At 42.4% G+C, this 17,439-nt stretch overlaps 1 protein-coding gene across 1 annotated transcript in view; it reads right to left on the reverse strand.

Moving 5' to 3' along the window:
- Nucleotides 1-15,789: 15,789 nt before the first annotated feature.
- Nucleotides 15,790-17,439, reverse strand: part of LOC137371661 (glial fibrillary acidic protein-like) — a 151,208-nt gene continuing 149,558 nt past the window's right edge. The window contains exon 9 of the mRNA XM_068034458.1: nt 15,790-15,930. Within this exon, the coding sequence (XP_067890559.1) occupies nt 15,895-15,930 (36 nt within the window). The 3' untranslated portion in view covers nt 15,790-15,894. The remainder of the gene's footprint in view (nt 15,931-17,439) is intronic.

The following is a 17,439-nucleotide window of genomic DNA, read 5'->3' on the forward strand; positions in this document are numbered from 1 at the left end:
TCAGAGTTCACGCTGGGCTGAGTCAGTTTCACAATCTCTCCAGTGGGTCGGATCACTCCCCTCATCAAAGTGCAGGCTTTTTTAAGAGGTTTCTAAAAAGGGCGTTTGTAGGAACTGAACCGACTTATTTCTATAAAAGTCTTTCCCCAGAGCCCTGATAGTGTTTCCTTTGCAAGTATTTGTTCAATTCCCTTTGGAATTTACTATTGAATCTGCTTCCACATTCCAGATCACAATAATCCATTGTAAAAAAAATTCCTCTTCTAATCTCTGATTCTTTTCTCAATTGCCTTAAATCTGTTTTCTCCGTTCACTGGACCTTTTGCCACTCGAAACAATTTATCCCTACCCATTTCTATCAAAACCATTCATGATTTTAAACAAAAGCAAAATAATGCGGATGCTGGAAATCTGAAACAAAAACAAGAAATGCCGGAATCACTCAGCAGGTCTGGCAGCATCTGTGGAAAGAGAAACAGAGTTAACGTTTCGGGTCAGTGACCCTTCTTCGGAACTGACAAATATTAGAAAAGTCACAGATTATAAGCAAGTGAGGTGGGGGTGGGGTAAGAGATAACAAAGGAGAAGGTGCAGATTGGACCAGGCCACATAGCTGACCAAAAGGTCACGGAGCAAAGGCAAACAATATGTTAATGGTGTGTTGAAAGACAAAGCATTAGTACAGATTAGGTGTAAATACACTGAATATTGAACAGCAGCAAGTGCAAACCTGAAAAAAACAATGGGTAAGCAAACTGAACAAACTAAGATGAAATGAAATAAATGCAAAAAAAGATAGTAAAAAATTTTTAGTTATTTTTTCTTCCTTTTTTTTTACATTCTTTTTTACATTTTTTACTATTTTTTTTGCATTTATTTCATTTCATCTTAGTTTGTTCAGTTTGCTTACCCATTGTTTTTTTCAGGTTTTTTTTCAGGTTTGCACTTGCTGCTGTTCAATATTCAGTGTATTCACACCTAATCTGTACTAATGCTTTGTCTTTCAACACACCATTAACATATTGTTTGCCTTTGATCCGTGACCTTTTGGTCAGCTACGTGGCCTGGTCCAATCTGCACCTTCTCCTTTGTTATCTCTTGCCCCACCCCCACCTCACTTGCTTATAATCTGTGACTTTTCTAATATTTCTCAGTTCCGAAGAAGGGTCACTGACCCGAAACGTTAACTCTGCTTCTCTTCCCATGATTTTAAACACCTTGATTGGTACACCTCCCCTTAACTTCCTCTATTTTTTATTCATTCATGGGATGTGGGCTCACTGGCTAGGCCAGCATTTATTGCCCATCCCGAATTGCCCTTGAGAAGGTGGTGGTGAGCTGCCTTCTTGAACCACTGCAGGTCCATGTGAGGTAGGTACACCCACAGTGCTGTTAGGAAGGGAGTTCCAGGATTTTGACCCAGCGACAGTTAAGGAATGGCGATATAGTTCCAAGTCAGGATGGTGTGTGACTTGGAGGGGAACTTGCAGGTGGTGGTGTTCCCATGTATCTGCTGCCCTTGTCCTTGTTGGTGGAGGTCACGGGTTTGGAAGGTGCTGTCGAAGGAGCCTTGGTGCATTGCTGCAATGCATCTTGCAGATGGTACACACTGCTGCCACTGTGTGTCCATGGTAGAGGGAGTGAATGTTTGTGGATAGGGTGCTAAACAAGCGGGCTGCTTTGTCCTGGATGGTGTTGAGCTTCTTGAGTGTTATTAGAGCTGCACCCATCCAGGCAAGTAAAGAGTATTCCATCACATTCCTGACTTGTGCCTTGTAGATGGTGGACAGGCTTTGGGGAGTCAGGAGGTGAGTTACTCGCTGCAGGATTCCTAGCCTCTGACCTGCTCTTGTAGCCACAGTATTTATATGGCTACTGCAGTTCAGTTTTTGGTCAATGGTAGCCCCTAGAATGTTGTTAGTGGGGGATTCAGCAATGGTAATGCCATTGAATGTCAAGGGGAAATGGTTAGATTCTCTCTTGTTGGAGATGGTCATTGCCTGGCACTTATGTGGTGCGAATGTTACTTGCCACTTATCAGCCCAAGCCTGGATATTGTCCAGGTCTTGCTGCATTTCTACACGGACTGCTTCAGCATCTGAGGAGTCACGAATGGTGCTGAACATTGTGCAATCATCAGTGAACATCCCCAGTTCTGACCTTGTGATTGAAGGAAGGCCATTGATGAAGCAGCTGAAGATGGTTGGGCCTAGGACACTACCCTGAGGAACTCCTGCAGTGATGTCCTTGAGCTCAGATGATTGACCTCCAACAACCACAACCATGTTCCTTTGCGCTAGGTATGACTCCAGCCAGCGGAAAGTTTTCCCCCTGATTCCCATTGACTCCAGTTTTGCTAGGACTCCTTGATGCCATACTCAGACAAATGCTGCCTTGATGTCAAGGGGAGTCACTTTCACCTCACCTCTTGAATTCAGCTCTTTTGTCCATGTTTGAACCAAGGTTGTAATGAGGTCAGGAGCTGAGTGGCCCTGGCGGAACCCAAATTGAGCGTCACTGAGCAGGTTATTGCTAAGCAAGTGCCGCTTGATGGCACTGTTGATGACACCTTCCATCACTTTACTGATGATTGAGAGTAGGCTGATGGGGCGGTAATTGGCCGGGTCAGACTTGTCCTGCTTTTTGTGTACAGGACAGACCTGGGCAATTTTCCACATTGCAGGGTAGATGCCAGTGTTGTAGCTGTACTGGAACAGCTTGGCTAGGGGCATGGTAAGTTCTGCATCACAGGCCTTCAGTACTATTGCCGGAATATTGTCAGGACCCATAGCCTTTGCAGTATCCAGTGCCTTCAGTCGTTTCTTGATGTCACACAGAGTGAATCGAATTGGCTGAAGTCTGGCATCTGTGATTCTGGGGACTTCAGGAGGAGGCCGAGATGGATCATCAACTCGGCACTTCTGGCTGAACATTGTTGCAAATGCTTCAGCCTTATCTTTCGCACTGATGTGCTGGGCTCCCCCATCATCGAGGATGGGGATATTTGTGGAGCCACCTCCTCCAGTTAGTTGTTTAATTGTCCATTGCCATTCACGGCTGGATGTGGCAGGACTGCAGAGCTTAGGTCTGATCCGTTGGTTATGGGATCGCTTAGCTCTGTCAATCGCATGCTGCTTACGCAGTTTGGCACGCAGATAGTCCTGTGTTGTAGCTTCACCAGGTTGACCCCTCATTTTGAGGTATGCCTGGTGCTGCTCCTGGCATGCCCTCCTGCACTCTTCATTGAACCAGGGTTGGTCTCCTGGCTTGATGGTAATGGTAGAGTGGGGGATATGCCGGGCCATGAGGTTACAGATTGTGGTTGGGTACAATTCTGCTGCTGCTGATGGCCCACAGCGCCTCATGGATGCTCAGTTTTACATTGCTGGATTTGTTTAAAATCTATCCTATTTAGCACGGTGATAGTGCCACACAACACGAAGGAGGGTATCTTCAATGTGAAGGCGGCACTTGGTCTCCACATCAACTGTGCGGTGGTCAGTCCTACCAATATTATCATGGACAGATGCATTTGCGGCAGGTAGACTGGTGAGGATGAAGTCAAGTATGTTTTCCCTTCTTGTTGGTTCCCCCACCACCTGCCGCATAGCCAGTCTCGCAGCCATGTCCTTTAGGACTCGGCCAGCTTGGTCAGTCGTGGTGCTACTGAGCTACTCTTGGTGATGGACATTGAAGTCCCCCACCCAGAGTACATTCTGTGCCCTTGCCACCTGTGCTTCCTCCAAGTGGTGTTCAACATGGAGCAGTACTGACTCATCAGCTGAGGGAGGGCGGTAGGTGGTCATCAGCAGGAGGTTTCCTTGTCCATGTTTGACCTGATGCCATGAGACCTCATGGGGTCCAGAGTTGATGTTGAGGACTCCCAGGGCAACTCCCTCCCTACTGTATACCACTGTGCCCCCACTTCTGCTGGGTCTGTCCTGTCGGTGGGACAAGACATACCCGGGGATGGTGCTGGCAGTGTCTGGGACATTGTCTGTCAGGTATGATTCCGTGAGTATGACCATGTCAGGCTGTTGCTTGACTAGTCTGTGGGACAGCTCTCCCAACTTTGGCACAAGCCCTCAGACGTTAGTAAGGAGGACTTTGCAGGGTCGACAGGACTGGGTTTGCTGTTGTCGTTTCCGGTGCCTAGGTCGATGCCGGATGGTCCGTCCGGTTTTATTCCTTTTTATTGACTTCGTAGTGGTTAGGTACAACTGAATGGCTTGCCAGGCCATTTCAAAGGGCATGTATGAGTTAACCACATTGCTGTGGGTCTGGAGTCACATGTAGGCCAGACCAGGTAAGGACAGCAGATTTCCTTCCCTACTTGAAAGAGAGCCCCAGTTTCTCCACATTTCGTTAGTTTTAACATAAATATGGAAAAGGACTAACATAGAACAGATTTTCAAGTTCTAATTTGGGGCAAGGCCAATTTTACTAAGTGGAGGAGTGATTTAGCAAAAGTGGACTGGAAACAGCTACTTGAAGGTAAATCAGTGTCAGAGCAGTGGGAGGCATTCAAAGGGGAGATTTAAGGGTTTCAGGGTAACCATGGTCCCACAAAAAGGGTGAGACGGCCAAATCTAGAGCCCAATGGATGTGAGCTTACAGAGTATGATGAGGTAGAAAATGAAAGCTTATGTCAGACACCGAGAACTCAATACTCCAGAAAGCCAAGTATAGAAAGTGGAGGGGTGAAATCAAAAGGAAAATTAGGAAAGCAAAGAGAGGGCATGAAAGAATATTGGCAAGTAAAATCAAGGAGAACCCAAAGATGTTTTATCAATACATTCAGAGTAAGAGAATAACTAAGGAAAGAGTAGGGCCCATAAAAGACCAAAAAGGTAACCTATGTTTGGAGGTGGAAGATGTGGATATGGTTCTTAATGAATACTTTGTGTTTGTCTTCACAGAGGGGGACGATGCAGACATTGTAGTGAAGGAGGAGTGTGAAGTATTGGAAATGATAAACATAGGGAGAGAGGAAGTATTAATGGGATGATTAGCATCTTTAAAAGTGAATAAATCACCAGGGCCAGATGAAATGTAGCCCAGGCTGTGAAATAGCGGATGCTCTGACCATCATTTTTCAGTCCTCACTGGATACAGGTGAGGTGCCGGAGCATTGGAGGACTGCTAATGTTGACCCTTTGTTTAAAAGGGAGCAAGGGATAGACCGAATAATTACAGGCCAGTCAGTGTATCCCCAGTAGTGGGAAAATTATTGGAATGTATTCTGAGAGACAGGATAAACTGTCACTTAGAAAGGCACAGATTAATTAAGGATTTATCTCTGCGCCGTGATTCAATTTCCATAGAGGCAGCCAGACTCTTAATTCTGGGAAAGAAGACCTCCCTCCTAGCCCTTACTGAATCCAGCAGAACATCCAGAGATGGCTCTGTGAAGCTGGATGCTCTCTTTGCAGATATTCCTCTTAGTTTTCTCCTTCAAACACCTTACCATCAATCTCCAGACGTCCTCCTTCATTGAATCTGTGAACTGGTCTTTAAATAGCTGAGGTGAAATCGTATCATGTAGCTCTGCCTCACACCCATTTGGGAAGTAAAACCTGGAAGCATGATGATAACAAGGCACCCCGGTGAACTTGAACATTCCTATGCACCCCACTATGTTGCCCGCTATCATCCCTCCCCTCCGTTCCAACCTTCTTTGTTCCCATCCCCGCGTTAAAATCAGGACCTATGATTCTATGTATCTTATCAATGCTGAACTTGAAACAAAGCATTAGTACAGAGATGGTGTTAATGGACAGAAAACTGAGCAGCCTGGCCCCAAGTACAAACATGAAAAAACAGCGGGTAGGCACAGTAGAAACAAACTAAACAAACTAAAATAAAATAAACATATAAAAAAAGAAAAAATAACAAAAAATAAAAATAAAGAGGGGCCTCTCTGTACTAACGCTTTGTCTTTCAGCATTAACATACCGTTTGCCTTTTCTCCATGACCATCTGGTCAGTTATTCTCTGTGACCTTGTCCAATCAACACCTTCTCTTTTGTTATCTCTTGCCCCACCCCCTGCTTTACTTGCTTTTACATTTCTAGTAGCTGAAAGTTCTGATGAAGGGTCATTGACCTGAAACGTTAACTCTGTTTCTCTCTCCACAGATGCTGCCAGATTTGCCAATGTAAATTACTTTTATTAACAGACTGGAGCTAGCTACACCATGTCACAGAGTGTTAGATGGATCTTATCAAATGACCTTTGTGAATTCACACTGTGTCAGGAGTGTAAATTCATCCAATAAACCATGAAACTCAAGGAGAGGATTGTTATTGTGGTTATGGAGGTGAGGCAGTAGAAAAATCAGCATTAGGAAGATGGACCATTTCTCACACTGCTGTTGTCACGACAATTTAACCCACGGTCAAGGTTTGTGCAACTTCTCCACCTGCTTGTAATATGTGTCTGATGACAGGGTAACCAACAAAAGGGCAGTGATCTCCAAATCAGGAGAATTTTACAGGATGGAGCAGATAGTACTTCAGAAGAGTCATGTGAAATAGAAAAGCAGAGTGGAACAGGAAGGAACAGAGAGATTAATGGTAGGTAACTAAGACTAGATTATTCATCTTGACAGGCTGTTAAACCATATCCTATTTTCTAAAATGCAGAATTAGAATCTCTCATGGACAAAATGTCATTTGCTCACCAAAGCTAGTGACAAAATAGATAAACACAATTACAAATAAGGAGCGCCCTTCAGTTCCTCCAATAAAGTGATTCTCTTAAATTCACATGTCCATATCTCAGTCTATCACTGTCAATTCCGATTCAGCCCTGACAAGATAATTATTAACAGAAAGGTTTTCTGCAAAAGGTTGAGCAGTTGTTGCTGCATGTTTTATTCAGTTACAAAATGTTTAGTCATGATCTGTAAGATTGTACTCCAGACTAACCAATTTATGTCTAGCCAAATCTCTTACCTGTTAGCAAAGGTGCACTTATAATGTAATGTAATTATATGATACAGACAACTTTCGAATGACACTGGCTATTCAGGTTATTTGCCTTCAAACTAGATAGTAAATGATGCACATTGCAATTACTGATCTTTGAGATACTTGTAAAACTTGTCCTTTAATCCAGTTTGCATTGAAAGAAAATCAGTTAATGACTGTTTCTAGCATGGTCATTTGAACATAATAAGTTTTACTATGTGTTATTTAGTATTCCACAACAGATTTTAAAACTGTAAATGCAGCATGGATTTTGTTAAGGAATTACGACGTAGACAGTTCATCATAGATTAAGGTTTATTAAAGCTATCCGTTATATTGTATTTAACTAACTATTGTATATGGGTCAACAGTATTCTGCTTTTACCAATATTACAAGGCTCCATTACACTGTGCTCTTGTATTCATGAGGAACTTACAGTGCAGATTCTTGAAATTCCTTGGATTTTCTTGCTTGTTTTCACAGCCATACAAGTTCTGGAAGGATGTGATTCCAAATGGTTTGCAGCGGAATTGTGACATTTATTTATAAATAAAAGTTTAGCAACTTTCAACATATTACTGAGCTTGTGTCCCAGGTGGAAGTAATGTGTGCCAGAGCGTAGAAATTGAGACATTCCTTAAGTGACTTGCGATTTTAAAATGAGTTTACATCACACAAGCCTTTAAAATTATGTTTTAAAATAACCTAGATGCTAAGTTATTTTAAAACACAAGATTAAAGGCCTGGAGCAGGGATGTCCAACCTTTTTGTGTGGGGTGGGCCACATTACAATTTTTGTCTTATTAAGGGGGCCGGTGGGACAATGTTAGAAAGATAATGCCATTAAAAATTGATCTTAGTATTAATCAAACCAACAACACATACATTTTTGTGAAGAATTTGAAACACAGATCAGCCATGATCTTATTGAATGGCGGAGCAGGCTTGAAGCGGGCTGAACGGCCTACTTCTGTACTTCTGCTCCTAATTCGTATGTTCGTTTATATGTTCTGTCACTCTCTCTCTCTCTGTGACCTGCCCCTTTCTGTCCTACCCCTCTCTCTGTGACCCCGCCCCCCTCTTGTTCCCCGCCACCCTCCCCCCCCTGTCCCTCCTTCCCCCTCTCTGTCTATTGCTGACAGCGGGAACTGTCAGCAGAGCAGCTTTGTGTTTGGCTAACTTTAAAAATAATCGCAATGTCGGGTGCTGAGAGCAGAAACAGCAGCTTCCTAACTTCAGACAGCTTTGTGGTTTTTCGGTAGGCTTTTAAAAAAAAAAATGGAAACACACCGGAAACCAAAAAGCTGTTCGAAGTTTGGAAGCCGCTGTTTCTGCTCTCAGCACCTATCAGCTGTAAAACTGACAGTTTGAATTTTTTTTAAAAGCTGGTCTGGTTGGAAAGAAGTTGATGGAGGATTTCCGAAATTCCAAAACTGGAAATCCACCATTTGGCAGAAATTTCTCATCCCTGAAATTACCAGTCAGACTTCAAAATTCTTTTTTACCATTGACACTGGTGTCCAAGTACAGACACGTTGCCGATCCTGGTACTCTATTCCTCAATTAATAAAACCAAGGACCCCGTATGATTTAACAACATTCTCAAATTGTCCTACTACCTTCAAAGATTTGGGTATAGATACCCCTGGGCTCTCCATTCCTGCACCTCTTTAAAATTGTACCATTTAGTACCATGTACCATATTGTGCAAACTTGAAGATTACTTAAGACAATTTTTCTTGAATCGTTATTCTTCGCCTTTGGCAGTACCTACAGGGCAAGGGAAATGATCTGTTTATATTAAGCAAACCAAAGAAATTGCCTCAAATTTCTGAAGAAGCAATCAAGAAACTCAAACAATGACTTCATTCTCTGTGGACACCTCTGCCATCTCCCAATCCTTTCAGCAGTCGGCTTTTGTTCATCTATCCCGTTACCTATCCCTGCCCTGTCTCCCATCTCAGGTGGGCATAAAAAATCCTTTAACACTATTACACACACAAAAAACGTGTATTCCCTTGTGTCCTGGCTAACATTTATCGCTCAACCAACTTCACTAAAAATAGATTATCTGTCATTTATCTGAATGCTGTTTGTGGGACCTTGCTGTGCACAAATTGGTTGCCACGTTTCCTACAACATATAAGGTTATAAGGTGCTTTGGGTCGTCCTGAGGTCATGAAAGGTAATATAGAAATGTATGCTTTTTTTTAAAAAAAAGTATCTATAATAACTTTTGGGAAGTGCACACACTGACAATGAACTTAGCACCAATCTTCACATCCACTGCCTTTCTGCTCTCAGGGACCTACGGCTTGCTTTCCACTCACTTTCTGGGACTCTATCCACCTGTTTGGTATTCTCCACCATGCTCAGTTCCTCCTCCTGTTGTTTGCAGATTTGCAAATCTGCGATTTTTGCTGCTTGAACCTGACCTGCAGCTTCTATCGCCTTATTTTTCCTGATTGGCGTGCTTCTACTAATTTAATTCTATCCATCCGCAATTTCTCTTTGCCTGTTTCCTTCTTCCAGTGTCAGTCATTCTTTCACCCCTTAATATTGGTTTAATGACTTGTTTTGCGTTTTCACCCTGCTCTGCCTTTTGTTGCAAATGTAACCTCACTATTTAAAAAGGGCGGTAGAGAGAAAGCAGGGAATTATAGACCAGTCAGCCTGACGTCGGTAGTGGGGAAGATTCTAGTCCATTATCAAAGATTTTCTAGTAGAGCACTTGGAGAACAGTGGTAGAATCAGACAGAGTCAGCATGGATTTACGAAAGGGAAATCATGCTTGACAAATCTACTAGAATTCTTCGAGGATGTCACGAGTAGAGTTGATGAGGGGGAGCCAGTGGATGTGGTTTATTTGGAATTTCAGAAGGCTTTCGACAAAGTCCCACATAAGAGATTAGCATGTAAAATTAAAGCACATGGGATTAGGGGTAATGTATTGCAATGGATAGAAAATTGGTTGGCAGAGAGGAAACAAAAAGTAGGAATAAACGGGTCTTTGTCCGAATGGCAGGCAGTGACTAGTGGGGTACCGCAGGGATCGGTGCTAGGACCCCAGCTATTCACAATATATATTAATGATTTAGATGAGGGAACTAAATGTAATATCTCCAAATTTGCAGGTGACACACAACTGGGTGGGAGGGTGAGTTATGAGAAGGATGCAGAGAAGCTTCAGGGTGATTTGGACAAGAACAAGAACAAAGAAAATTACAGCACAGGAACAGGCCCTTCGGCCCTCCAAGCCTGCGCCGATCCAGATCCTCTATCTAAACATGTCGCCTATTTTCTAAGGGTCTGTATCTCTTTGCTTCCTGCCCATTCATGTATCTGTCCAGATACATCTTAAAAGACGCTATCGTGCCCGCGTCTACCACCTCCGCTGGCAACGCGTTCCAGGCACCCACGACCCTCTGCGTAAAGAACTTTCCACGCATATCCCCACTAAACTTTTCCCCTCGCACTTTGAACTCGTTGAGTGAGTGGGCAAATGCATGGCAGATGCAGTATAATGATGCAGTGGATAAATGTGAGGTTATCCACTTTGGTAGCAAAAACAGGAAGGCAGATTATTATCTGAATGGCTATAAACTGAGAGAGGGGAATATGCAACGAGACTTGGGTGTTCTCGTACACCAGTCGCTGAAGATAAGCATGCAGGTGCAACAGGTGGTAAAAAAGGCAAATGATATGTTGGCCTTCATAGCGAGAGGATTCGAGTACAGGAGCAGGGATGTCTTGCTGCAATTATACAGGGCCTTGGTGAGGCCATACCTGGAATATTGTGTGCAGTTTTGGTCTCCTTATCTGAGGAAGGATGTTCTTGCTATGGAGGGAGTGCAGTGAAGGTTTACCAGACTGCTTCCTGGCGGCACTGACGTATGAAGAGAGATTGAGTCGATAGGATTATATTCGCTGGAGTTCAGAAAAGTGAGGGGGGATCTCATAGAAACCTATAAAATTCTAACAGGACTTGACAGGGTAGATGCAGGAAGGATGTTCCCTATGGTGGGGGAGTCCAGAACCAGGGGTCATAGTCTAAGGATACAGGGTAAACCTTTCAGGACTGAGATGAGGAGAAATTACTTCACTGAGAGTGGTGAGCCTGTGGAATTCGCTACCACAGAAAGCAGTTGAGGCCAAAACATTGTATGTTTTCAAGGAGTTAGATGTAGCTCCTGGGGCGAAAGGGATCAAAAGGATATGCGGATGGAGGGGTATATGTGGGAACTGGTTACTGAGCTGGATGATCAGCCATGATCATAATGAATGGCGGAGCAGGCTCGAAGGGCCAAATGGCCTACTCCTGCTCCTCTTTTCTATGTTTCTATGTTGCAGGGTTGTTCCTCTGGCCTGTTCATTCTTTGAGCCATTGGAATTTACAGCTCCATGTGTGGAGGATCACTATAGTATGTAAGAATATTATTATGCCACATGAAATTATCATGCCTTCCATTATGAACATGTATTACCTGACAGGCAACAACATCAGAGGAGATCTGTACAATGTTATTTGTTAAAAATGGTGAGTGGCCACAACATGCTGAGGGTATTGCACCAAAAGGCACCACTTTGAGGGCCACATTATGTGACCTATTAAGTACTGTAGTACTCAAAGAAAGACTTGACTTAATATAGCACCTTGCACTTCAAAGACATTTCAAAGCACTTTAAAACCAATGAAATACGATGAAGTGAGTCACTGTTGTATTGGAACATTGCATAACATCAACTGACATTCACATTGCTTGATTGGACTTCCCATTCAGACAACTCCCACCTGATTGAATTTACTTCTTCAACAGCATCACTTCCAGCTGGCTAGCTTCTTCATGCTGTGACTATAGACCTCGATCTCACTCTCCCTCCACATCCTGGTTGAGGCCAGCTTCGTCTGCCCTCCCTGCCACCTGACTCCTCCCTCCTCCTACTCTGGTCCAATAAATCTCCACAACCTTGTTCGGTGAGAATACTGCTCCTCGTTGACTTCCTATTTTTAAAAGCACTCATCAACTCGAAACATATCAGTAACCTTACCTGTGTGTGCACTTCACATCAAACTTTTCCAGCACGGATTTGTTAATGTCAAATTGTGTTTAATTAACTTGCTTGAGTTTTTTGATCAGGTAACAGAGGGGGCTGATAAGGGTAATGTGGTGTACATGGACTTACAAAAGAGCTTTGATAAAGTGCCACATAACAGGGAAGAACATCAGAGGAGATCGGTACAATGTTATTTGTTAAAAATGGTGAGTGGCCACAACACTCTGGGGGTATTGCACCAAAAGGCACCGCTTTGACGGCCACATTATGTGACCTATTAAGTACTGTCGTACTCAAAGAGACTGCAGTCAAAGAGACTTAAGTACTCAAAGAGACAAAGAGACTGTAGTCAAAGAGACTCAGCAGTTGGCAGGAAAAAAGACATAAGTGCAAGGAGAGAGCCAACTGTGTAACAGCCCTGACAACCAATTTTATCTGCAGCGCCTGTGGAAGAGTCTGTCACTCTAGAATTGGCCTTTATAGCCACTCCAGGCGCTACTCCACAAACCACTGACCACCTCCAGGCGCTTACCCATTGTCTCTCGAGACAAGGAGGCCAAAGAACAAGACTCAAAGAAAGACGACTTAATATAGCAACTTTCACTTCAAGGACATTTCAAAGCACTTTAAAACCAATGAAGTACGGTGAAGTGTAGTCATTGCTTGTTTTTCAGACTGGAGGAAGGTACACAGTGGGGTTTCCCAAAGGTCACTGTTAGGACTCCTACTTTTCTTGATATATATTAATGACTGGTGTATGGGGCACAATTTCAAAATTTATGGATGACACAAAACTTGTATTGTGAACTGTGAGGAGGATAGTGAAAGACTTCAAGAAGACAAAGACAGGCAAGTGGAATAAACGGACAAGTGGCAGATGAAATTTAATGCAGAGAAGTATGAAGTTATTCATTCTGGTAGGAAGAACGAAGGAGGCAATATAAAATAAAGGGTTCAATTCTAAAGGGGGTGCAGGAGCAGAGGGATCTGAGGATATATGTGCATTGAAGATGGCAGGGCAGGTTGAGAAAGCAGTTAATAAAGCATACGGGATCCTAGGCTTTATAAGGAGGAGGATAGAGTACAAAAGCTAGGGAATTATAATAAACCTGTATAAAACACTGGTTTGGCCTCAACTGGAGTATTGTGTCCAGTTCTGGGCACCACACTTTAGGAAGGATGTGAAGGCATTAGAGAGGGTGCAGAAAAGATTCACAAGAATAGTTCCAGGGATGAGGCACTTCAGTTATATGGATAGATTGGAGAAGCTGAGTCAGTTCTTGGAGAAGAGATTAAGAGGAAATTTAATAGAGGTGTTCAAAATTACGAGGGGTCTGGACAGAGTAGATAGGGAGAAACAGTTCCTTGTGGTGGAAGGACTGAGAACCAGAGGACATTGATTTAAGATAATTGGCAAAAGAAGAAACAGCAGCATGAGGAAAAACATTTTTACGCAGTGAGGGCTTAGGATGTGGAATGCATTGCCTGAGAATATGATGGAGGCAGATTCAATCGTGGCTTTCAAAAGAGAATTAGACACTTATCTGAAGAGAAAAAAATTGCAGGGCTGCGGGCAAAAGGCGAGGGAGTGGGACTAAGTGAGTTGCTCTTGTAGAAAGCCGGCACAGACATGATGGGCCAAAATGGCCTTCATCTGTGCTGTAACCATTCTATGATTATATGTTATGCAAACCTGCAATCACACCCACTTCAAGTGTTGGGCCTGTAACGTTTTGGATCTCCCAACTCCTTAACACAGAAACTACATTGCTGAAACCCAACTGTATTTCTATGCTTCAAAAATTGCCATATTGATATATAACTATAAATATAAAATCAAAGTATATCAAAATAATGACAGAATATATGACTTTAAAATGAAGAAAGAATTATGTCTTTGCACTCTGGTCCAACAGTCCCCAGAACTCTAGTTAAGGAGTGTTATAGTTAATTTCTATTCCTGAGGATGTGGGTGAAACAGGCAAGGCTGCATTTACTGCCCATCCCTAGTTGCCCTAAGGTAGTGGTGAGTCTATTCTTGAATTGTTGTGGTCCTTGTGGTGATGGTGCTCCCACATTGATGTTAGGTAGGGAATTCCATATTGATTGAAGAATGATGAAGGAATGGTGATACATGTCTAAGTCAGGATGGGTGCGATTTTGGGGGCGGGGGGCAACATAAAGATGCTGGTGTTACCCTGACACTGCTGCTCTTTCCCTTCTTGGTGGTAAAGAGTATGGGTAAGAGAGATCCCACTGAAGTGACCCTGGTGAGTTGCAGTAGTGCATTCTGTAGATCTTACATGTCACAACCACAGTGCATTAGTGGTGGTGGTGATGATTACTGAGTTCAGTGGTATGGGCACTGATCAAGTGAACTGATCTGTTCTGGATGGTGTCACACTTTTCGAGTTGTTTCTGTTACAACCATTCATGTAAATGGTGAGCATTCTAGCATACTCCTGACGAATGTTTGGAATGGTGGAGAGCTTTAAGGGAACAGGAAGTGAGCTGCAGAATCTTATAGCCACATTGTTGATATGGCTAATCCAGTGCTGCTTTTGGTCAATGGTGAAACCTAAAAGGTTGATGTTGCAAACTTAGTAATAGTGAAGTTGTAGGTCAAGGTGAGATGGTTGGAATTTCTCTTTTTGAAGGTAGTCATTACATAGCATGGGCATTATCAGCTGCTTGTCAGCCCAAGTCCGAATGCTGTTGAGGTCCTGATGTAGGCTGTCATGGGCTGCTTCATTATCAGAGGAATAAGGAATGGAGCTGAACACTGTGGACACTATAGTTATCCTGTATTTTTTGTTTTCACCCAATTATCTGTCCAGTGACATACTTCACCCCCTATCCCATCACTGCATGCAGTGCCCATAAATAGCCAATGCGGAGCTTCTGCCAAAATATTCCTGAAACATTTTGCATTTCTCATGCCAGTAACAGTTTCAAAATACACCGACAGGTTGGTTAGGCGTATTTCCATTTCCTGAATTCATGCTGACTCTGCTTTAACGAGCTATGGTTTTCAAAGTGTTCACCCGACAGATTAATCAAAAGTCATTTAAAAAAATGTTCCTACAAATGAAAAATATACTGGCTTAGTTTCAAACTTTGTTTCTTAAACCTAACTTAAATAAGAGGGTATGTTAGCTATTTTCCTATCCTCTAAAATGTCTCCCAAATTTAATACATTAAGATAGTTGAAGATTGAAAAAAATTCAAAATGCTGCCTGGTTTTCAATTTGATGGATTCCCTACTGAAACCTGTGTGGGAAACCAGCCATTTAAAATGTAATCCTTTGTCTCCCAGCTCTTTGTAATGTTGGATGTAAGGGGCACATGCACCTTGCTATCTAGTGTTGCTCGGGCATAAACGATGGAATATATGTCCAAATACCTCCCCCTCATTGCTCGTGAAAAGTTATACAGGGTAGGAAAAGTGTTGAGGATCTGGGATATTTGCTGAGGTTATGCTGTTTTTGTGCCACCAGGGACAGGAATATTAGAACTTTAGTTTTTAATTGTGTGCATCACATCAGGAGTTGTACCTTACTATAAACATACAATATAAGAAACTGTCTTAAAAATTATGAGTATATTTCTAAGAAATACCAAAAACTAAGCTTGAAAGTCACTATCATTAAATTAAAATGAGTTTCTCAGACAATCAGCTCATGAAATTAGTGTGCCTGCTATCAAATTTGGTGACCATTAACTCACATTTATTCAAGTAATCTAATAGTGATACATGTTGATTTTGTAATGATGTATTTAAGATTAGAGCACTTTTTATACAATGTAAGTGTGAAAATGTAAGAGGCACTCAGATCTGCTTGCCATTCCATTTTCTACAGTCCACCATTAATCTTGATCAAGAGCGCACAAGTCTTCGTTTTCCTGCAGAAAATAGAGTTCGAATAAAGGAATTATAAGCAACAATTTTACGAAAGCATATTCCCATCAAGGAGTTCCACCTATATTGGGAAACTGTGATTACTTTGTTTTGCCCACTGATGATTTTTTTTGCCAACTAAGTCTTAAATAATCATTCATGGATTGTTAAACTGTTTGCTATTTTCAATTCTGTGGCTTACTAGTGACTCAGTACTAAAAAGATACAATTCTCAGCTGTTGTGTCTTTATGTTGTTTTCTGGTTCCCAAATATTGGAAGGAATCACACTTGAACTTGGAAAAGGCTGCAGTCAGTCTGTTTATTACGGCACCAGGCTGTCTCAGTTGAACTGGTTCTTGTCTTACATATAACAATACTCGCCAGTGCAGCTGTGAATGTGCCCCCCGCCCACTTACACATAACAACTAATTCCTAGCAAATTAGTTCCTAACACTTTACAGATAGTATAACAATATATAACATCCCTCTTTCTTTAAAACATAATGCCCCATATCAATATAACTGTCAATATAAATAAAGAAGATTACCATCCGACTTGTGGAAATAATCTGAGACTCTTTTTAGAGTCTTTTATGGCATGTATTTCTTTTTAAAAATATTATTCATGGTATCGCTTGGGTGGTAAGATGTTGTGCCTCCATCTTGTAGATTTGGCATTTGTTGCTGTCAGTGGTGAGTTGGCATGCTGTACAGGCAATGTTGTGTCACTTGCTGGTGATGTTGTTAATGTTATCTTACTGGGATAGTGATGTTTCTGGTGTTGATGGTCTTTTCTGTTGTTCCAGCTCAGGTGTAGGCTCTAATATAGATTCTGTTCCTTCTCATTTTCGATTACCAGTTTCGGTCTTGATGATATATGACCTTGGAGTCTCAGCTTCACCAACAACTTTTGCTGGGCTCCAGGTTTTCATGATTGGATCCTGTACATGTACAGTTTCTCCCTTCAACAGCTCAAGTCGGGATTTAGCATACCTGTTGAAGTGCTGCTCTCCTCTTATCTGTGCTTCAGTGAGTTGTCTCACTTCCTTCTGGTCACTTGAAGGATGTATTTTGCTTGGTAGAGTTGCCTCATATTTTCTTCCATTTAACAGCTCTGCAGGTGATTTCATGTCAGCCTTGAGAGGTGTAGATCGGAGTGACAGTAAGGCCAGGTTTGGATCTTCCTTCGTCTCTTGGCATTTCACAAGTGTTCTTTTGACCGTCTGGACATGTCTTTTTATAAATCTGTGTCCCCATGGGTAGTGTGGTGATGAGATGATGGTGTTGAACCCATATTGGTCAGCGAATTCCTTAAATTCTCTGAATGTAAATTGGGTGCCAGCGTCACATATTAACCTTTCAGGAATCCCTTGCTCAGCAAACAGAACTCGTACTGCTGAGGTGATTGTTGTGGAGCTCAAGTTTTCTTCCAGATAAATGGGAATTTTGAGTACTAGTCTGTGACAATGAGATACCATTCTTGATTACGTGTGAATAAATTGACTCCCACAGT

The sequence above is a fragment of the Heterodontus francisci genome, chromosome 7 (assembly GCF_036365525.1).
Source record: "Heterodontus francisci isolate sHetFra1 chromosome 7, sHetFra1.hap1, whole genome shotgun sequence".
Classification (NCBI taxonomy): Eukaryota; Metazoa; Chordata; class Chondrichthyes; order Heterodontiformes; family Heterodontidae; genus Heterodontus; species Heterodontus francisci.